This window comes from Daphnia magna, linkage group LG5 (assembly GCF_020631705.1).
Source record: "Daphnia magna isolate NIES linkage group LG5, ASM2063170v1.1, whole genome shotgun sequence".
NCBI classification, from domain to species: domain Eukaryota; kingdom Metazoa; phylum Arthropoda; class Branchiopoda; order Diplostraca; family Daphniidae; genus Daphnia; species Daphnia magna.
In genome coordinates this window covers 2,202,716-2,223,054 of record NC_059186.1, presented here as the reverse complement: position 1 = coordinate 2,223,054, position 20,339 = coordinate 2,202,716, and the positions used below count along the sequence as shown (strand labels likewise).

Here is a 20,339-nt window from a genome sequence, read left to right as displayed (position 1 = left end):
AGGGAACAATGAAAATGAAAGTGAGTTGCAAAGTGAATCGTCAACCTCAGCCTCATTGCCATTGCCAGTTCGAGTTGTTGCACTAAGTAAGTTACGAGCTGAGTCCATCATTTTTCTGATACTTTACATAGAGAATAGGCCTAATAATCTAATGTATCTCTAGGATCTACAAACACCCAAACATTAGATGCATCACGTCACTCACGAGACTCTTTGTCTTCGTTAGTGTTGGCGACTATCTAAATTTTTCAACGATATATTGATATTTTTAGATAAATGTTAGATAGTCGATATTTTTAGATATATCGTTGTATCGATACTTTACAAGTAGTTTTTCCGATACTCAATAGATGGCGTATTGTCAAATACAAAAAATTAAAAATGAATCCATACCCATTGCTGAATTTGAACTCTGATCCTTTGCCATGCGATTGCTGTCTTCATCCACAGAGATATTGAGAAGATAAACAAGTGTGCCATGAAAAGAACAATTATTTTGTTACCGAATATCGATATAAATTGCACAATACAAATCTGAACTGATCATCGTCTGCTTTTCTTAAGGCTAAACAGTATGTTACAAAGCTAGTTTTATCTATATTTTTATCGAATTTTACATAAAATATTTTTATTTTTCATGCTAAATGAAAAAATTAAGACGATTTCTAATTGCAAAATAGTCCAATCGCAAAGAATACGAAAAATAAATGTTAATACCCTATACGAAATAAAAGATGTGGGTGGAGTGAGATTTGAACTTCGATACTTTGAATCCCAAATACTGTATGATACCACAGAGCTATAGTTGCCTGCAATATCATTCAGTTTATGCTACATTTAAATTAAACTATATGAACGACAATCGATATAATTTTCCAAATAGAAAATCAAATAGAAAATAGTAAAAGTCAAACCTTCAAATTATCAACGATTACGACTGTCAAATCACCATTTTCCCAGACTAATGTGCAATAAAAAAAGCTGTTATTTCTAAAATCCCATCAAAAAATATTTAAGCAAGCTTTTCCTTACAATAAAAACGCTGAAAAACATTCTTCATTCAGGTTTGAACCCATTATCTTTGAATCGCTAGCCTTGCATTATACCACTGTACCAATACTCTGTAGACATTATGCACCACAACAATAATTTTGTTGTTGTTGGGTAGTATCGATACAAATTGCAGACGAAAATCTAAAATTATTGTCGTCTGCAACACTGTATTTGGCTGGATAGCAAATTTGTTTAATATTGATATCAGGGTTGCCACCGCAATTACTAATTCTTTTTAAATTAAATTAATAACCAATTCAAAGTACGTTTGTTCAAAGTACGTTTGTGAATGACGTCCATACTAAATTATCAAATGAAATTAAAGATTTTACTGTAGATTTCTTTTTTAAACATTTAAAATAAAAACTTTCTAGAACTTCACTCCCGAGGAGAATTTTCCTGTCTTGTTATGCGTTGCGTTAAATGGGATGGTTAAACAACGCGTTTTTTTTTGGCATTTTTGGGTTGGTATCTCAATTTTCGAAAGAGGAAAGGTAAGAAAAAAAGGGAAAAGCCAGCCCAGCCCAATCGCTCGTCGGCGATCGATGGTCAACCGATTTAACACAGTTATAAACGGTTATAAAATGGAGGGCTGACGTTTCGTGATTGCTGGTATATTAAACATTAAAAAATTGAATTAAAATACAAAATAAACAAGATTCCTTCGGTAATGTCCTTCGGGCAATTTTTTTGAAAAAAATTGTCTATAGACATGTAACGTGGGCCAAAGATAAACAGATTTTGGATCCAAGATTTCTAAATTTTAATCAATTTATAGTGTTTGCTTCGTTCTCCGTCTTGTCTTCTTTCACACTTACGTGTCATGACGTCACAGTTATCGAAATGTTCGGTAATAACAAGCCAAGTCTTTCAACTTACGCTTTTTCGCAGAAGCGTCAATTATATTGCGTCAATTATTGGACCAATAAACTAGTTTTGAATTAGAGAGTAATTGGTATTCAGCTATAAAAACCTAATTTACAATTTACAGGAAGAGTAATCATCAATACCTTTATTATGAAGGGGAAAGCTGAATTGCAAGCTAAATCTGGAAGATCGCATGCCATGAAGTATGAAGAGTCACTACCATATATGAAAGCCTTGCATTGCAAACTTGTTTGTGGAACTGTTAATTATTAATTATGTCGATTTATAAGTTCGGAAATGAAAATCTGAGTCCTTGAACTCAATCTCTTTCTTTTCATTGTCTTTGCAAGCTATTAACAAGTTTAGGAATATTCCATGCTTTTTTTAATCGCCTCCGTTCGGCCTCTCCTGTTGCTATACCATATGATGTGTCACGTTACCGATAAGCGGATCCGTATAGATGAGTATAGCGCTCCTTCATTTCTGTACGCCTTCCCTTTATGACTGTGGCCAAAAATAGCTGAATATTATACATTGTTAGCACGCAACCTATTTGCGCAAAGAATTACAGGTTCAATTTTGTTCAATTCAATTTTTAGCCTTGACGGCATCATCTCCTCGGCTATAATCCTATAAAGCAAAGAGGTCGGCATAATTAAAAACTGCATTATATTCCTTGTGTGTTTTATTGCATTATGAAAAAGCGATACGTAAACACACCAATCACCGACACACAATAGCTTACGAAAAAAAAAAAAATCCTTTTGCATGGCCTGACATGGAGCGTTACACTCGCCAAGTCATTCCATTGCCATCAACTTAATAGTCTGATGTCTCATCTCTTCTGAGCGGATATGTCTGTATAAAACTTACCTTGGCCATAGAAGCTCAGCAGTTCCGCCAGCCCGGTAGTTTCGATGGATTACCATTTCGATCGGCGCCGACACTGATTGATGGTTTCCCTTTTGGTTTTTCTATTTTCTCCCATTTTTTCTTTTTTTTTCAAGCGACCCCGTCCTCGCCACCTATAAAATCCCTATTTTATAGTCGTCGCAGTTGGCAATGATAAGATATTGAACTTATAGATAGATCTAAACGCGGATGGAGGAAAAAGAGAGAAAGATATGGAAATCCGACCGAGTGAACAAAGTCCAATACCATTGCTGTCTGGCTCTCGGCCATTTTCTCTTTTGCACTGTGGCGGGGGCTTGATGGTATAGCCAGCACTATAATAATCTACCGACGTCGGTGGTATCCGGCCTACTGGCCTACTCAAATTGGTATCTGGGTCCGTGACGAGCTCCTTGATGAGACAGAAATCAATTACGTAGGTAACGTCTGGCACCGTGAGCGAACTTTCAGCGATATTCGTGAACCGAATGATTTTCCGGAAATTACTGAAATGTGGAGCTAGACTAGACATTGGCTGGAAGACGCGATTTTTTTCTTCACTGGTGATTTGTGAATGTAGTGGTAGGATGTACCAACAGTTCTCGAAATCAGAATTGATGTCGTAGTCGAGCAAAGCTTTGTGCATATTTTCTATTTCACAGACGCCGGGCAGGAATATAAGTATTGCGCTGTGGTTGCTGGAAATGTTTTCATATTTTGGATTTTGGATGGCGACCGTAGCTCTGTATCTCTCGTCTGCCATCGAAAGCCGAAATTAACTTAGCGACCGCTTCGTATTTGAGCTTATGGATTTCCGGTACGCTATCATAGGGGTAGTTCATACTCCCCCCTAGAAACTGATAACGAAAACAGTAATATTATATTACATTTATTTCTCTTTTTAAAAAATGCTATTTTATACTGACCTCTAGTTTTTGAAGATGTTCACTATAGTAAACGCGTATGTCGTGAGGTTCACCGTGCTCCACTTCAATTATGGGAGCGTTGCGAAATGGTCTTTTGGACGTGAACGGAAAGTTTCCAATGACGGGGCTATTGAAATATTGCCCAAATTTGTCGGCATCAAAAGTAACTGACATCAGAAAGACTTTAGTTGTCGTCCTCGTATGAAGGAGGAACTTGCGGACGACCAAGAGAAGGAAGTCAGTATCTTCATCCCTCTCGTGTACTTCGTCAATAATGACTGGAAAAGAAACAGACATTAGCATAACAAAATTTAGCTAATAGTCAGGAACTTACTGTGGGTATAGCCTTCAAGGGATTTTTTGGCTACTAATGCTTCAAGAAGGCATCCTGTGGTCAGATAGGTGAGCAAAGTTGATTCACTTACTTCATGTTCCATGCCAACCTAGTAAACACATAGCTTTCAATAGTAAAAGTGATAACAGTGTGACAAAATATTCAAAGTTACTCTGTATCCAACAACGGTTCCCAATGTCCAATTTCTTTCATAGCAGACCCTTTTGGCTATGCTAATGGCTGCAATGCGCCTTGGTTGAGTCACAACAATGTTGCAAGGAGTTTTGGTTCGGTAGCATTCATCTAAAACAAATTGGGCAACTTGAGTGGTTTTACCACAACCGTTAAAGCCCTTAACAATGATGACATTTTCTTTTTTGAGAAGTTCAAGAATGGCTGTTCTTTGATTGTCTATTGCCAATGGACTTCGGTTAGGTGCCTCGAAATTGTAATCATTGAAAGCAGCTGCCTTTGCTTGGAGACCACTAACATCCAAAGCATTAAGCATGTCTTCACAGATGGTGGATTCATCTTCGAGCATGATCTTGCCAACACCTATCATTCTGCGTTCTACGAATCTCTGTTTTCTAGCAGCAACCTGAAAAAGACACAATATGTTTGAAACAATGGAATCCAAATATGTGCAAGATACAAGAGACATACTTCCAATAAACTTTGCTGTTCTTCTTCTCGATATTGTTATTGTTGTTGTCGAGCATGTTTACTACTGAAATATAAAAAAATATATAAAAATCTACTGTTTAAAACATTTTGTTAAAGAAAACACTTACTGTTTAGTGACTGTTATACAGCCTTCTGCACTGACTGCAATGTATTGACAGTTATAAGGTTACGCAAACAAAAGCGAATTCACTGCCTAGGATTCGGCAACCAGCTAGGTAACAACTACGCAAATTAATTTTTTTAAACTGTAATAGAATCAAATGAAAAAGCCACTATACCACGTATCAAATTTTGACAGAATTTTGTACAAAATTTGGGGATGATTGGTCATTCAGGGAAGAAACGTATATGGAAATACATAATGGACATTAAACCTTCTGAGATCTACTACTACTACCCTACCCCCTATACCCCACACCCTAAAATTGTTAAAGTCCTTCAGTATATATACATATATACCCTCAGGGATAAAGTATTTTATTCATTTGCCAACGAGTGTTAAAAAGTCCTCCAGCCATGCAAATTCAATTATTTTTAAAAAATTATTTCAATTTCCAGACTATACCAAGTTTAGAACCATAGTCTTTAACAATAACGAGCGAGCATGCTAACCACTACACCAAATTGTTGTATAATAAACAACGAGGAAGCAAAATACTATCTATACTTTATGCCCACGAAAACACGAAGTTAACAAAACTTTCAATAACGTTGATGGCATTGCATAGTCATGTAATTTTTTTCGGTACGGTATGTTGTATGAGAGTATACTATTTCAATAATAAACGGTTTTATACTAGCTGATGATTGAGATGATGACTGTGATTTAAACCTTTAGCGATAGTGATACAAATTGAGTACGCTAACCACTATACCATCCTTCGATGCAGAAACAAACGAAAAAGGGAAAGCATTGGCCGGTGACACTTGACTTGGGCATAACGAAGGGAAAAAAACAGTCGAGGGCTTGGCAAATCAAAATTTGAATGTACAACAAATCAGGATTTTATAGAGATTCTATAAGATTCTATGAGAGAACAGATAGGGAGATTCTGGACAGGGCTGTACGAAGATTCTGCGAGTTGCCAACCCCCACGAAAACAGTATTTGTAACTTTATTAAAAGAATGCAGACACGAAAATTTATTTCATGAGCAGGCTATGTATTATCAGTTACCGTTTTCATACGAGTGGAACAAAGGAACCAAATACCATCGCAAACCAACATTATCAATTGATATAGGGGGAAATGGGTTCAAAGGAAGAGCCATCATTTTAACAAAAATTTCAGAGGGACGCAGCACAAACGTTTGAGAACTCAGGTTAGAACCAGAATAAATAGGAAACCTCGAAGACACATATGGTTTCTGAAAAGCATTTTCAAGAGTGAGGAATTTTTTGGAGATGACTTGTCAATGCAGGCAAAAACACTGAATTTATTTGATAGGAATACATTGTTGCGGAATCGATTAGTCAGAACAAAGTTATTAAACGTAAGCTTTTTGTGTCAGGAATCACCTTTATCGATGAATTGTAAAAGGCGTTGTTTTCTTTTGTTTTTTTAATTTTTTGGCTTCAAAAACCAATTGCTCTTTGTTTTCAATTATCATGCCACAGGAAGTTGTTGGTAACTGGAATTTACTCTTTTTGATACAACGATTTCTAATTTGTTCTGCTTGAAGATTGCCACTACGCAAGCATCTCCGAAAGAAGCCTAGAAAACTTTCGAAAGGGAAAGCACTATTAGTCTCAACGCCACACCCATATTTTTCAACGTCCTCCCATAGATGAGTCACCTGATGGCTCACAAACCTGCAAGGGATACCCAGTTCGGTTAGGTCAATAGAATATCTCTGAAATGTTTTTTGGGCTTCAATGATATTAGCTCTAGATACTGGTTTTTTTAAAATGCTCCCAACAACAACATGCTGTACTGTAAAAGCATTATATGTTCAAGATTAGTTTCATCAAGAGTTCCTTGAAAAAGGGGATATAGTAAGTAGTACAAGATATTGCGTTTCACGTGAATTTTGTAATTTTTACAAGTTGAAAGTTTGCCAACATAACGGTCAAATCCAAAAGGACGACATACATGAAAGAATTTAATTCGACGATCAGCTTCGTCAATCTTGGTACTACTTAGTTTCCCCTCTTCTGGAACAAGAATAAAACCTTCAAATCGCCGGGAAAAAGCTCCCTCTATTCCAGTGTGCATGGGATCTATTATAAACCCTGTAACCATTGGAAAATCCATTTTTACGAAAGGACTGACATTTCTAATATCCTTCAAGTGTTCGTCACCAGATAAGCTATTTATATGGTACGTTAAAAAGTTCGCGTCAGTTCTCCTTGGGGCATTGACACTTCGAAGCAGAATGGCACGATTAACCATTTCTCCCTTTTGAATGCAACGATCACATGACCAGTACCCTGAATGACCTTTTTCCGTTTCAAGTAAGACCTCATGGGCCCATCCGCTATTATGCAACGAAGCGAAGCTGTCAAACAACGAGCTTGAAGGTACACACTCTCTGAATTCGATGGGGACAATGGGACAATGGGGACCAATGTCATTCGGTTTTCCCTTCCCCACATAAAACCCAATTACAAATACAGATGTGTCCAAAATGATTTTGGTACCTTCTTCGTGTGTTCTTGTTGGTTGGATCGAATGGATTCTTCCTAGAATGGGAGTGATAGTTACTGCATTCTTATCCTCGTTGAGTTTCGCTTCGTCGATGTGGATATCGACGTTGTAATGAGGTACTGCCGTTACAGTATCAATATGTCTAGCGTGAAGTTCTCCCTTCAAAATAGCCTTAGCTCGATCAATTTGAGACTTTGTGTCAAAAGCTTCAATCTAATTGCAAATGTAATTCTTTTTAGATTAATAATAGTGTGTTACAGCTGGTAAAATTCATAATATTTAGAAAAAAGACTAATTCTATTTCATCAAAATACAAACGAGCCAAAAGCATACAGGAGTATTTTGTAGTTTTGCATTTTCAGCATAAATGGGAAAATTCAAATAAAAGATCAGACAATACAAACATAAACAGCTAGTTGCCTATGTTTAAGTTCAAAGTAAAGGCCTGCCCACAGATAATTAAAATGATCACTTACTCTGTGGCGCAAGTTTTTTGGCAAAAGACCTGGATTCTGGAGATAGACGTCAACAAACTGGAGAAGGTCAGCATCACGATGGATAAGTCCAACGGATTCCCCTTTTAATGCATTCTCAATTCCGAAATGAAAGTATTTCCCATCGTTAATCAGTCTTGCTTCAGACAGTTTTTTGTGTGTTGGGTCATTTATTGATGCTGGAAAGTCAAGTCCATCGATTTTCATTAATTCTTTTCCAGTGTTTGGCAGTAAAGAATAATGAGATAATGGCTCGTGAACTTTAAGGAGAGTCAGAAGATACGTCAGATGGTTTTTTTTTTATTGATACGCGCAGCAAAATGTTGCAGTAGCTGTGTGAACTTCGTTTACATTTTTCTACCCCTGTGTCATCTAAAAAGAAGTTTTATTTGTTATAGTAGATTTTGCTTATGTTTTTTCTTACACAGTTCAATTTGGCTTACTTTGGAAATTGGTATCGCTGCAAACATCTTTATCGAGTGATTCGATTTGTCCATCAAGCTGAGTTAACTGTGAAATTAACGTAAAATTACATACAAAGAAACAAACAGAAATCCCATTGTTTTACCTCATCCTGAATGAACGATTGATTTTCTCTTGGCGCTCTTTGTTTCAAGTTATATTTCCGCACCAGATCTACTCTTTATTTTATTCTAACCCAGATATCATGTGATACACCTTGCTTTCTCAAAATTTCAAGTATTTTTACAGATCGAGATCGTAAATGCGTCGCATACTGCGACGTTTATTCAATTAACCGGCGTTTTCTTTCTCTTTGTGAAATTCTACTAGCTTTTAGGACAATTTCCACCTCTTGATCGGTTGGTGGAAACATGATTTTTTAATAAGCTGCAATATTTGAATGTAAGACAAGGATTTAGAAAAATAGAGATTGCCAAAAAGCGAAAACTGCAAAAAAATAAACAAGAGCTTTGACCTGACACTTAAAACGCCACTGGTTGTCTGCATAGACTATGATCTGTTTTGTTGCCATGTCACCAAATTTGTCCTTTCCGCTTGTTTTCTCGTAAAAAATGAACGTTAAGTCACGACAAACTGGAAATTGAGTCACATAAAGTTTTTTTTAACTGTCTATATGGAAATAAAAAACTCATCGCATCATCACTCAAAAACAGTAACATCAGTAAGCAAAGGGTAAAAAAATATTTAAAAAAAGAATCGTTTATCAACAAGTGGTTACGAATAGAGGGTCATTTTCAATTTATAGACGTGAGATTCAATTTCCAGTAAAAAACTTCAAAAGATTGGTCTAATCGGCAACGTTTTCACCAACCTATACTGCAACAAAAGAATGACAAAAAAGATTACTGAAGCTTTATGAAAGATTTTTGTTTAATTTTAAAAAAAGATGAAAACCAAACCCTCGGTGGGATTCTGTTTTGCTTTTGCCCCCTCTGGTGTGCGTTTTGATATCCACACACTGTTTTCCGCCATCGGTCCGCCATTGTTGTTTTGGTTTCCAATGCTTGAGAATTTTGCTATGTGAAACGTCATTTAGGTATTTATGTTTCATGCAGCTGCCACAATCCCCAAATTCAAATGATCTGATTAATTTTATGTCACCAAATAGGGCCAGGCCCTCAGATTTCGAAGTGTCATTTCGTTTTCAAGCATTGGATTTGGCCTTTCCAAACATGAATATATCATCAAACAGGTCCAGCCGCCATGCAGTCCTCTTTCTTAATCATTTGTCTGTTCAAAATGTGCATCAACACCTTTCACAACCAATACCAACAAGTTCTTTACCCTCGCCAGTTTTACTCTCAACACCCAAGCTCAACAACAGCAAGAAACCAACACAGGTTACGTGGTAAGAAAAATACCTTTCATAATAACTGAACCATCATTATTATTACATTTTTAAAATCTATTTACTAGACTAGTCCGATACTGGAGTCAAGTTGCACCGAGTCCATATCAGTGAAATTGGCAGTACATTTCTCTATAGACCACCCCGTCACCAATTTCACATGTGATATTAGCAGTCGAGTAGATAACGTTATAAGCCACGTCGTTTGTGAATTGGGTGCCACCACCAGTGTTCAGAACGTCACGGAGTTTTTGGTGACGTAGGAAAAATTTGCACGTCATACGTCAATCTAAAAGCTAACGTCAAAAGTAAAAAAAAAGTCACCGTCAATGCAAAAAATGTTTAAGTCAACGTCATGACTTAAGTCACAAAAATAAGTCATTTATTTATATCAAATTTTACAAATTTAAAGCAATTTTTAAAAATATCAACATTTCCAACATTGAATCTGATAATTTATTCCTTCTTATAGTTAAAATTAGTGCTGCTAGGCTAAAAAGACGCTCTACTGGAGCACTAGTCGGAATGACAGTGTTATATTTTATAAACAAAGCTTTTATCTGCGGATAGTTATCTAGCATACCTATTGAGGTGTCGCGATCTTTTAAAAATCTATCTACCTCGTCATCCGGTCTTCCGGAAGGATGGATGTCATCAAATACCAAAAACTCTTCGGCTAAAGATGTCTTGCTTTTTTTCAAAACTGGTGAGTATGTTGCGTCTTGAATCAGCTGTCTGAGTTTTAGTTTGGCATCTTCTTGGCTCCTTCGGTCTTTGATCCAGTGTGCCTTAAAGCACGGATGGGTCAATGCTGCCATTAAGTACCATGGATCCTCGAAGAGTTTACCAAATCTTAAAATAAGAATGCTAACAATAACCAATGCAAAAAAACAAAACATTCGACATAATAGTACCTATTATCAACTTTCTCAAGAACTCGGTCACGTATTGGTCCAAGATGTAAGTAGACTCGTTGATTTAGTAGATCCTTCAATCTGGTAATCAGAGGCAAAACAAGGCCCACTCCAAGGAATACTCCTTTATCACCTTGCAAAATGTCTAGAACAACTGCGAGTGGCTTCATAACCTCCATATACTCGTTCAGTAGTTCAATATCCTCTTTTGTTAACAGCGGAAGTGTCAGCGAGGATAATAACTTGTTGACTACCTCGAGACTTTTAAAGTTTTGAAGGAAGGCCACTAGACTGTCAAAAAGACTATTCCATCTTGTAGGGCATGGAGTTGGAAGAGCGATCCCTATGTACAAATAATTATTAAATAAGACATTCTCTATTGTAATGAGTTATGTTCTTACCAAAACCTTCAAAAGACTCCTCAGAAGGAATAACAGAGCGTCCAATCTTATTCCAAAGTCATTGAATCTTAGATAGCGCCTGTCGAAGTGCATTTTTTTTTAGGGAACGATTTCAAGTCGAACTTTGAAAGATCCGTATCAGCAGTAGCAATGAGGTTAAGTGTATGAGATGCACACCTAAACATTTTTGTTTAAATATAAATATTGTACACAACGAAATAAAATGTAAAGATTTAAAAAATCTTTCACCTTATATGTTTTGGAAGAATGATGGTAGAAAAGCCAACATCTTTCATGGTACGATAAGTTTCAGTGTGAAAAGTTGCTGCTTCTCGTAACTCTTCGAGTTCTTCTTCTTCTTGATTACTGCTTGAGTAAAATTTAAAAATCGAAAGACACCAGAATCAGTCCACAAATCTTTTTCAGTAGAGTTCAATGACGCTTCTCCCAAAAAGCCTTTTTGGGAGAAGCGTCATTACTTGACGGATGAACCTGCCGCTTTGACCAAAGTACTTCAGGTGGCCCATCATAAGACAATAGCATCGTTCTGCATGCGGGATAGAGCGGCAAAATGGGCAGGCCTTTAGGCTTAGTTCACCCAGTGCTGCCAAGGAACAGGAGCCCATCAAATTTGAATTAACGGCCTTAGAGGTATGTAAAATATTTAGACAAGAGAAATCCTTTGTTTTTCATCGCGGTAAAATGAGGTGTATATTTGTCTGCGATCCTAGTGGCTATAAAGCGAATTTGATTACAATAATCATCGATTATTGAAGTGTGCTCAATAACGAAATGAATGTGGGTAGTTGCCCATAGCCATCTTGCAGAGCTGACTGAGGCTTTTTCATTTAGTGATTGACGTGCTGCTGATGTGACCACATACACTATGGCGAACTACGACGGTACGAGTTCCTCAGTTCCAAAAGTAGTGAACGAAGTAAGTGATTTTTCTTTCATTGTTCTTTTGTCAAATTTGGTGCTGGTATATTCGTGCTTCACGACTGATAAGTTGTTATATTCTTTAGCCAGGCATGCGGTTTAACGAACAGAAATTTCAAGGCAAATATCCTATGATTGGCGTTCCGTGTGGTTCAGTAGCCGCCAGTTTGTCTTTCCATCTAGTTTCGACAAATCAAATAGGTCTTTGTGGAGAACAAGTGGAACTTGTGCACATGGTACCAGAACATTTGGTAGACACCGACTTCGGGAGTTTCCTGTATCCAAGACCAGATTTTCATATTAACGCCATGTATCCATGGGACTGGACGTTGGTGTGCTTAAAAAAAAAAGATATCCTGACGTGACGTTTGTAGAGAGAGATCATGGATGTCGTGACTGAATGCAGACCAAGTAATATTTTAATTATTTGATTTTTGGTAATATTTTACACCTCTTTCTGTTCACAGCCAGTCTCCTACGACGAAGCAACATACGAAATCCGAAAAAATTCAAATTGCTTGGCAGTAACCACGGAAGCCGACCACAAGAGTTTTGAATCATAGGAGATTCCACCACAACCGTTAGGTCAGTGTTTATTTTACTGAAAGTTAGGGTTTTTCATATTCGGTGATTAGCTCGACTTACAAGTACATTTTTTTTTCAATAACAGCAGATTCCAGTTCGTGCAGTGATTTAGCTGTACTTGAGCAAACTGTCGCCTTCACGCGGAATTCCACAATCCAACCATTCCCATCTCAGGACGCGACGCCCAAGAAAAAGTTACCGCCTTTTCAAAGGCAGAAGCCAGTTTCCCATTCAGACGGAAAATTCGGTTCCTCCAGCCATTCGTCCCTGACAGCTGTTGATGGTGAATTCTCTGGATCTTTAAATGGTGCGGCCGATATTTCAAATCGTGCGGATGAATCTCGACATGGTGACACTGGATCTATTGTTGGTGACAATGGATCTACAATTCGAGTCACTGGTTCGGCAAAACGTGGAGCTCGCGCTTCAAATCGTGGATCTGTGACTCAAAATCACAGAGCAGGCTCTTTATATGGCGTTGTACCTCAAAATGACTCGGGATTTCTAAACGGTAACACTGGCTTTTCAAATCATGGCTCCGTGACTCAAAACAATAATTGCTTTATCTTAAAATAATTCAGGATCTCGCAACAACACCGGTTCTTGAGATCGTGTCGCTGTTTCTCAAAGTCGTAAAGCAGCCACTTTATTTTAAGTGTTGTTTCATTTAATTTTTGTCATTATTTTTACAGATGACGATGACTGGAAGAAAAAGATGCTTGAATCTATGACTATAACCAATTCTATCCTCAGAGTTTTGGTCCCTTCATCAGTTTATGTTGGGAATAATCTAGCGAAGAACATAGGCTATTTTCGTAAAACTGTGGAGAAGAATGTGGATCTCCCCCTGAAGCTTGTGGAAAATGTCAGCGCCCTCGACAATGCTTTGATTGATATCAATTTTTCAGTTAGTTTAGTAAGTCAACATCTTTTTTAGTCACTGGCAGTCTAATTTTTCTTTTTCTTTTTCTGTAGTCTTCCGTGTTAATTGAAGATCTAGGACATGTGACTTACGAATAAACTTTGGCAAAGTCTATAATGGATTTCATTTTTACGAGAGAATTATGCTTTAAAGTGCAGTGGAAGGGGCGGAGTGGAAGAGGCAGAGACACTAGACCTGCAATCGGGCATCTTACAAATACAGTACCCACGCCAGGTATTGGATCACCTCGGTCCAAAAAGGCGTTTTACCCGCGCGAGATAGGCCTAACGGTGTCTCGCGCGTGAATTTTTTTTACATACTTAGATTGCTCGTACGAGGTTAATTTTTTTTTATCAGAAAGATTAAGAACTAGTCTTTATCTTTCTGATTTTTAATTTGTAAAAAGTATAGTTGTTGTATGGGAAAAAGGATCATTTTGAAATATTGGATCACCCCCGACATGTGCTGCATTCGTTGTCCCTACCCGCGGCTATGCCGTCGGGAAACTTGATTGTAATTTGGGTCCCTTTTTCACCATTTGACCCTCTCCCATACCCGACGGCATAGCCGCGGGTAGGGAGTGTGTCCAGGCTGCCAGAAGAGTACACCAATTTAACTATCACAAATCAGTAAATGTTCTCGGTATGGCAGGCAATGGAGACGAAGAAGACAATGTGGAGAAACTTGAAAAAAATGAAGTAATTTCGTTAGTAAAGCAGAGAACCAAATCAATTGTTGGAGCGCTTGAAAACTATCGAGAGCTTTAACAATCGGTGAGTATCTCATTCTGTATCTCTGTCAGTGTTGTTCAGTCAGTACCTACGTCAGTCTTTGTCAGTTAATCTCTGCCAGTTAATAAAATGCTGCTTCTCACTTCAATACATATGTCCGAAAATTTATTTAAAAAAAAGATGTGTTGAGAAGAGATAAAACAAGAAAATCGATGAGTAAAAGTTGTTTATACCGTGAAGAATTTTTGCGATCAACAATGCAGTTGAAAACCATTCAAATTGCAATTTTTTGTGGATGAATGCGTTTCTTAAGTGTTCATAAAAGCGATTAATGTGCGCCGAAAACGCTATCTTTACGCCAAATGGCCGTTTATGAGTTAGATATTGGTGCATTTTTTTCAAAAGGATATATGCGTTCAAAAATGAATTTAAAATGCATTTAATCTGCGACTGTATTTTAAATGGAAGTCATCTGGCCAGATTTTCAATTTACCATTTCCTTACCCAACCTTATATATTTAAATGAATAGAGAAAGCTGTTTTCTATTGAATAAGAATTGAGATAAACAAATATAAACAGAAAACCATTTGCTGAATTTATTTGTTAAGGAATGAAAACTAAACACGATGTCACTGCTTTAACGAAAAACATTAATTAAACATTCAGGCAAATTGCAATTTTAAATTAGGCTTGTGTGTCAGAATACACTTCCAGAGATTTTAGAATCTGATTCACTCGTGATTCAATTTCTGATATAGTCTGCACATCAACCCTTGGGCGTTCACCTTCGCCAACGACATCTTCGTCATTTGCTTCGTCGTCGGTATTCAGGTATTTCTGGTATTGAGCTGCGTGGAACCTACGCGCAGTTTGCACTGCTGTAATAATCTTGCTGATGTTTGTTTGCTTCTTATGAGTTTCCAAAATGGCCATGACCACAACTGCTAAAAAAAAGGTTTTAGATTATTAATTGAATATATCTAAAATAAGTTATTTATCTACTACCTCCAAATACGACGACGAAATTGGTTAAATGTCCAAATCCAGGACGTCGGTCTTGTCCTCGTTTTTTCCATTGGATTTTGTGGGGCAGTTGGGCAGAAAGAAGAGAGACAAAAAGTGATTTGCAAATCAGAAGTTCCGTTTTCAACAAACGTAACTTATCAATTTGGATTGCACACTAACGAAAAATTAAAAAATATTAAAAAGGATATGGAAAGGAAGACCAACAAAAACTTAAGAGGCTTACGCTGAGTTCCATATCCAATAGAGCAGTATTTAACGCTTCAATTTCCTCAAATTGATTGAGGGGCAACTTTACTTCCTTTTCTACTTTTTGAGTGAACCGTGTCAAGAATGTTTGCAGCACTTTTGAAATAAGTCGCTTTTGGGGGATCAAATCTCTAAGGAGAGCGTGTGTTACCATAGTCTGTCACAACATTTCTTTTCTCCATTCAACTTTGTCAGTGCAAACATCTTTTTCTACTGCTACGGCCAGTGGGATTTGGTTGGCAACGGGAGACTCGGTTCTAACAGACAAAACGGTCGTTGTTTTCTCTTTACTGACCCTTGCCCCTTGTAAAGGTGGACTGTGATGTGTGTTAGATCTGCTACTGGAATCAGGCTGCTCTTGGGCTGGTGAGCTTCTTCCTTCAATGGGGGTCCTGGTAATTGCTGTAATAGACACCATGGTTTCATTATTGAAACCCTGTGATGGTGATGAGCTGCTTGGATTTCGTTTGTTACTCCGAGTTGCGGCTGTTGACGTAATGGGTCTCTTTGCAACCGTCGGAAATCGAGTGCTACCAGATGTTTGTTTTCTCGAGCTTGACTTTTTAGAGATGTTGGAAGAACTAGTCACGAATGAGGCTGAGGAACGTGACTGTGATATATCCAGGATGCTATGATATGAATTGGCCTGATCTAAAAAGAATTACTAAGTCAATAAGCATTTTAATTAGTGTTAAAATATTTAATTAACAATTAGCAAAATTACAAGGGTCCTCACGAAACAGATCTTGAGTTTCAAAATTGATTTGAGATTCCGAACTAGGCAACACCCCTAATGTTCCTGATGAAGCTAGACTTAAATTTATTTCATTGAGCTGTTGCTGGGCTTCCTCAAAAGACACTAAAAGATAAAGTTTTCAAAAAGAAAACACAATTTAAGCTCGAATTTAAGAACCAATGACACAAACAAAAACTCTTACCGGGACCGTTTTCAGTGATGATGTCCATAATATCGTATTCCACAAATTGTTGTTCTGGATAGCACCGTCGTTTGTAATTGATCAGACCCCAACTCCATGGTGGCAGTTCCAGAACGGTGAAATCAGGTGGCGGGTACAAGAAGAATTGGCAACGATTGTCCATCCAGTTCTCCGGGATCATGTAAAGCAGCTCAGTTGGATTGCCAAGATAGTCAGGCTGCTGACTTGAGACCACTTGAAACAGGAGGGGATAATTGATAGGACCAGGTTCCAAACCCAAGGAAGGATAAATCCCTTGGAATTCCCCTTTGTTGAAAGAGCTACCGTACTAAGAAACAAAGCCAAATGTAAGAAACGAAGAGACAAGGTCAGACACATAATAGCTTAAAATTGTTTGAATATAGGCAAGAAACACTAACAGGGCTATGTACACTTAAGCTTAAAAACTAGTTGCAGCACTAACTGATGTAACAAGTAAAACTTACCCTATGCAGAATTCTCGGCATAGGCATGTTTGTCTGTTCAGTTCACCAAAGCAAATGGCTTCAATCATGTGCTCTTAATTGCAATAAGACTTATACCTCGCTTCAACAATCGATTATAAAGCGTAACAATGAAAGCGCCAATCATTATACAGGTCTATTCCCGCGAAATATATCGATCAAGGAATGTATAATGGATGGGATGGGATTAATCCCATCCCTCGCTTCGCTACATGCTCATACATAATATACATTCAACATAACTTCTTTAAAGGAACCGTTTTCTCTTTGTGTTAAACTGACATACTATTTAACACTTCTTGTTAAGCTAAAATTATCTGACTTAAAACTTCTGAACTTAGTAATTTTTCGACCGTGTGTTTTCTTCTAACTAAAATGAAAATTAAGGCCGGTTTTCACAAAAAATGGATTCCCCCCCCCCCCCTAGAAACAATTTCAATTCTTTACCAAGAGTAGCATGTTGTGCTGCTCCAGGGTGGATCCGGGTTGAGTGGAAATCATTCCTCTGAATCGAGTGACGCTCCATGTCCGGACGTGGTTATACTCGCTACAAACGGAGACTAAGTATTTCTCAGAAAGCCTGAACTAATTAAAAAAGTAAATTTGTTACAAGACACGATTTTTTGTTTAATTTGACAATTCAAAATTATTCTACTTTATTGATAGGCGAACGGTGTATGATGAAAGTCTGAAAGAGTTGAGGTCCATGACCCACTGTTTCGGGATACTGTACTATCATTCTCATAGCTCCTGAACTAGTTTCGTAGGCGATTTGAATCCAACTGCCGAACATGCCTATGTGATCTGTAATACATTGGAATGTGATATAACATGTACAATCGAACGAAAAATCAAATCGTCAATATTGTACTCGTTTTAGGAGTCAGATAAACCGAGATGGAAGTGATGGCCTCTGGCATTGGGTTGCGATACAACTCAGTTACAAGATCATTATCCTTCATTCTCAGTGGAAATTTTTGCACGTCTATAACGATACATTAGTTAGAATGATACGTGACTGCTTCATACCATATTATTATGGTGATAACGGAACCGTTTTATCTATGAAACATATAGACCCGTTGCAGCATCCTAGAAGAAGTAAAGACCCAGCTGTATCGTACGATGAAACTGGGGTGACGTCCTGGATTTGCCAATGCCGAGTCATGGAATGCCAAACTCCAATTTTGCCGACGGGTGGGCGAGAAAGAGCCACTACTTGGCTATCAATGCAAAATAGAGATTCTACCAAGACGTGTATGTTGAAGGTTCCTAATATGCAAATACAAATCATACATGTTAAACTAAATAACAGTACATGCAAGATTAATGAGATCTGTTTTAGCTGAATTACCTATATCATTCCGCTGTCCATCATCGGCGATCGCCAATAGTCGGATGGTGGTCCCTGAAGCCAAAGCGACCATTTCAGTTTCGAAGGAATTGGACGAGGAATTGGGTGCCTGATTTTGACCCCCACTGCTTGTCATCCGCGCATTTAAGGCCACCCGGTCAATTTGATTATCCATCCAAGGGCTGGTAAAAACAAGATGCCAACCTCCAGCACCTTTACATCTGAATTAATCCGACGTCATTAAAAACTTCTGATAAGAAAAACGCCAGGATTTCTGATGGGTTACTTGTGGCAAGTGATCATATGAGCGTAGGCAATCAAGATCCAATTGTGATGAGCTTTGATGAGATTTACTCGTAGAGGATCGATGGAAGAGCGAACTAAATTTCAGAGAAATTATACATTCCCACTGAGGCATACTCCAGAATTGGATTTTCAAAATTTACCATGCAAACCTCCGAACCACGCTGCCAAATGATTGTGGGAACCGGCTCCTATTCCACCCTCTTGTCTCCGTAAAGAGTTCAATCGTAAATCAAGGGATGACGAACGGGAATGCGTCCTAAGTCATAAGATAAAACCACAAATATTAGAGTGAGATTTGTTGCAAATTCTAAGCTGATAAACCTGTTCATCACAACATTGCCATTTCTTGAACTACTGCTGACCCTTGGGGGCACCAATGTTCTGCTGAGATCTAAGGTAGATTGTCTTGGTGTATTACAATTCTGTTGTTGTTGTTCCAATCCATCACCTGCAAAATTAGCTTCTCCATCTTCATTAGTTCTTATAACTGGAAATGGGACACCTATTAAAATAAATTTTATGTTGTTTAAACTTGATAAGCTTGGTGAAAATTTTGACAACTTAGCCTACTTGGTGGATTCAGGCATTCATAGTAAAGTACATCGCCACAAGAAGAATGCTCCAGTTCTTGAACTAATTTCAATTGTTGAGTGAGTGGAGTGATTCCATAGAACTTAGCTTCATGCACAAGTCCTCTCATTCCAATTCCTTCAGTCAAATGGATTTCTTTTGTATGAAGATAATTCAAAACATGGGTGAACACAGTGGGATCTCTGTCAATGAAAATGGGTCCCCTGTCATCCACTAGTGTGCCAATCCTGCCACTTAACAGTGAGGTAAAGAAAGTATCTGGAATCCATGTTAAGGTTTGTCTGGAAGTACTAAATCTGAAACCAACCAATTCGTATGATGATGAGTCTTGTATATCTCTGAGAGGAACAACGCCATCTTTATTTGTGTTACACAGATTACGGCTGTGTTCAATAGCTATGCCTCCCAAAAGTGCACCTGTTGCCTTGCAACAAATAATAACAAATAGCGAAGCAGAAAGTGTTCTAACATCAAGTGGCTATTACAAGTGTCTCAGGAATAGAAAACGGACACTTGATCAACTTCAACCTCAATACGCTTCTCGGCTACGCTATAAAGCTGCAAAAATACTTGAGGGTTGGTGCCAGGATGGGGTACCCAGCAATGACATTTGGGGATACCTACAGAATTCAACAGATTTAATATCAAAATTTAGTTTAAAGCCACTGCCACTGAACCATCCAGCCATTGAATCCATTGAAAAGCAGCCAAAAGCTAGCCATTGAAAAGCAGCCCAATGCCGTAGTAACTTTATAAAAGAAATTAAATGACGCAAGTCTTCATTTTCTGCAAAAGAAGATGTTTCATTTGTAAACTTCATTTTATAACACCCAATCCGTGACTCAGAGATTAATTACTTAGTTATATTGAATGATACAACAACCCAAAGACAACACTTTGCCCTTTAACAACATGCTGTGTTTTTTCTCCGCTAGGTGGACGGGAGAATGAAGGCCCATCACAACAAACTATACTAGCTAGAAATCGTAGTTTGTTTCATTGAATTTTCCGAAAGATAAAAAAAAATGGTGAAATTTTTAAAGAATACGATGCTTAGTTGCGATTTCCCAAAAAATGAGACCCCCTAAAACCACAAAATTAGGCCTCATTGAGTCAAGGATTGGGTTTTAAAGCAATTTTTTTTACCCTTTAAATT

The 20,339-nt window shown here is 37.8% G+C and overlaps 3 protein-coding genes and 2 pseudogenes across 3 annotated transcripts; 1 reads left to right on the top strand and 4 right to left on the bottom strand.

Moving 5' to 3' along the window:
* Positions 1 to 3,443: 3,443 nt before the first annotated feature.
* LOC116924044 (probable ATP-dependent RNA helicase spindle-E) lies at positions 3,444 to 4,921 on the bottom strand. Its single transcript, XM_045173539.1, has 6 exons — positions 4,863 to 4,921; positions 4,735 to 4,798; positions 4,244 to 4,669; positions 4,072 to 4,180; positions 3,738 to 4,015; positions 3,444 to 3,668 (listed from the first exon to the last, which is right to left on the bottom strand). The coding sequence occupies exons 3-6, from the start codon at positions 4,631 to 4,633 to the stop codon at positions 3,522 to 3,524; spliced, it is 924 nt and encodes a 307-aa protein (XP_045029474.1). The 5' UTR covers positions 4,634 to 4,669; positions 4,735 to 4,798; positions 4,863 to 4,921; the 3' UTR covers positions 3,444 to 3,521.
* A 1,353-nt stretch (positions 4,922 to 6,274) lies between these two features.
* On the bottom strand, positions 6,275 to 8,145 carry LOC116928707 (annotated as a pseudogene).
* Positions 8,146 to 11,927: 3,782 nt separating this feature from the next.
* On the top strand, positions 11,928 to 14,254 carry LOC123466415 (annotated as a pseudogene).
* Positions 14,255 to 14,903: 649 nt separating this feature from the next.
* Positions 14,904 to 15,708, bottom strand: LOC123472422. The gene is made up of 3 exons (XM_045173891.1): positions 15,460 to 15,708; positions 15,225 to 15,399; positions 14,904 to 15,160 (listed from the first exon to the last, which is right to left on the bottom strand). The coding sequence occupies exons 1-3, from the start codon at positions 15,643 to 15,645 to the stop codon at positions 14,904 to 14,906; spliced, it is 618 nt and encodes a 205-aa protein (XP_045029826.1). The 5' UTR covers positions 15,646 to 15,708.
* A 472-nt stretch (positions 15,709 to 16,180) lies between these two features.
* Positions 16,181 to 20,292, bottom strand: LOC123472421 (SH3KBP1-binding protein 1-like). Its single transcript, XM_045173890.1, has 13 exons — positions 20,232 to 20,292; positions 19,697 to 19,803; positions 19,163 to 19,607; positions 18,914 to 19,094; positions 18,733 to 18,848; positions 18,573 to 18,666; positions 18,287 to 18,507; positions 17,992 to 18,204; positions 17,804 to 17,914; positions 17,588 to 17,736; positions 17,380 to 17,517; positions 16,430 to 16,757; positions 16,181 to 16,350 (listed from the first exon to the last, which is right to left on the bottom strand). The coding sequence occupies exons 1-13, from the start codon at positions 20,290 to 20,292 to the stop codon at positions 16,196 to 16,198; spliced, it is 2,319 nt and encodes a 772-aa protein (XP_045029825.1). The 3' UTR covers positions 16,181 to 16,195.
* Positions 20,293 to 20,339: the final 47 nt, after the last annotated feature.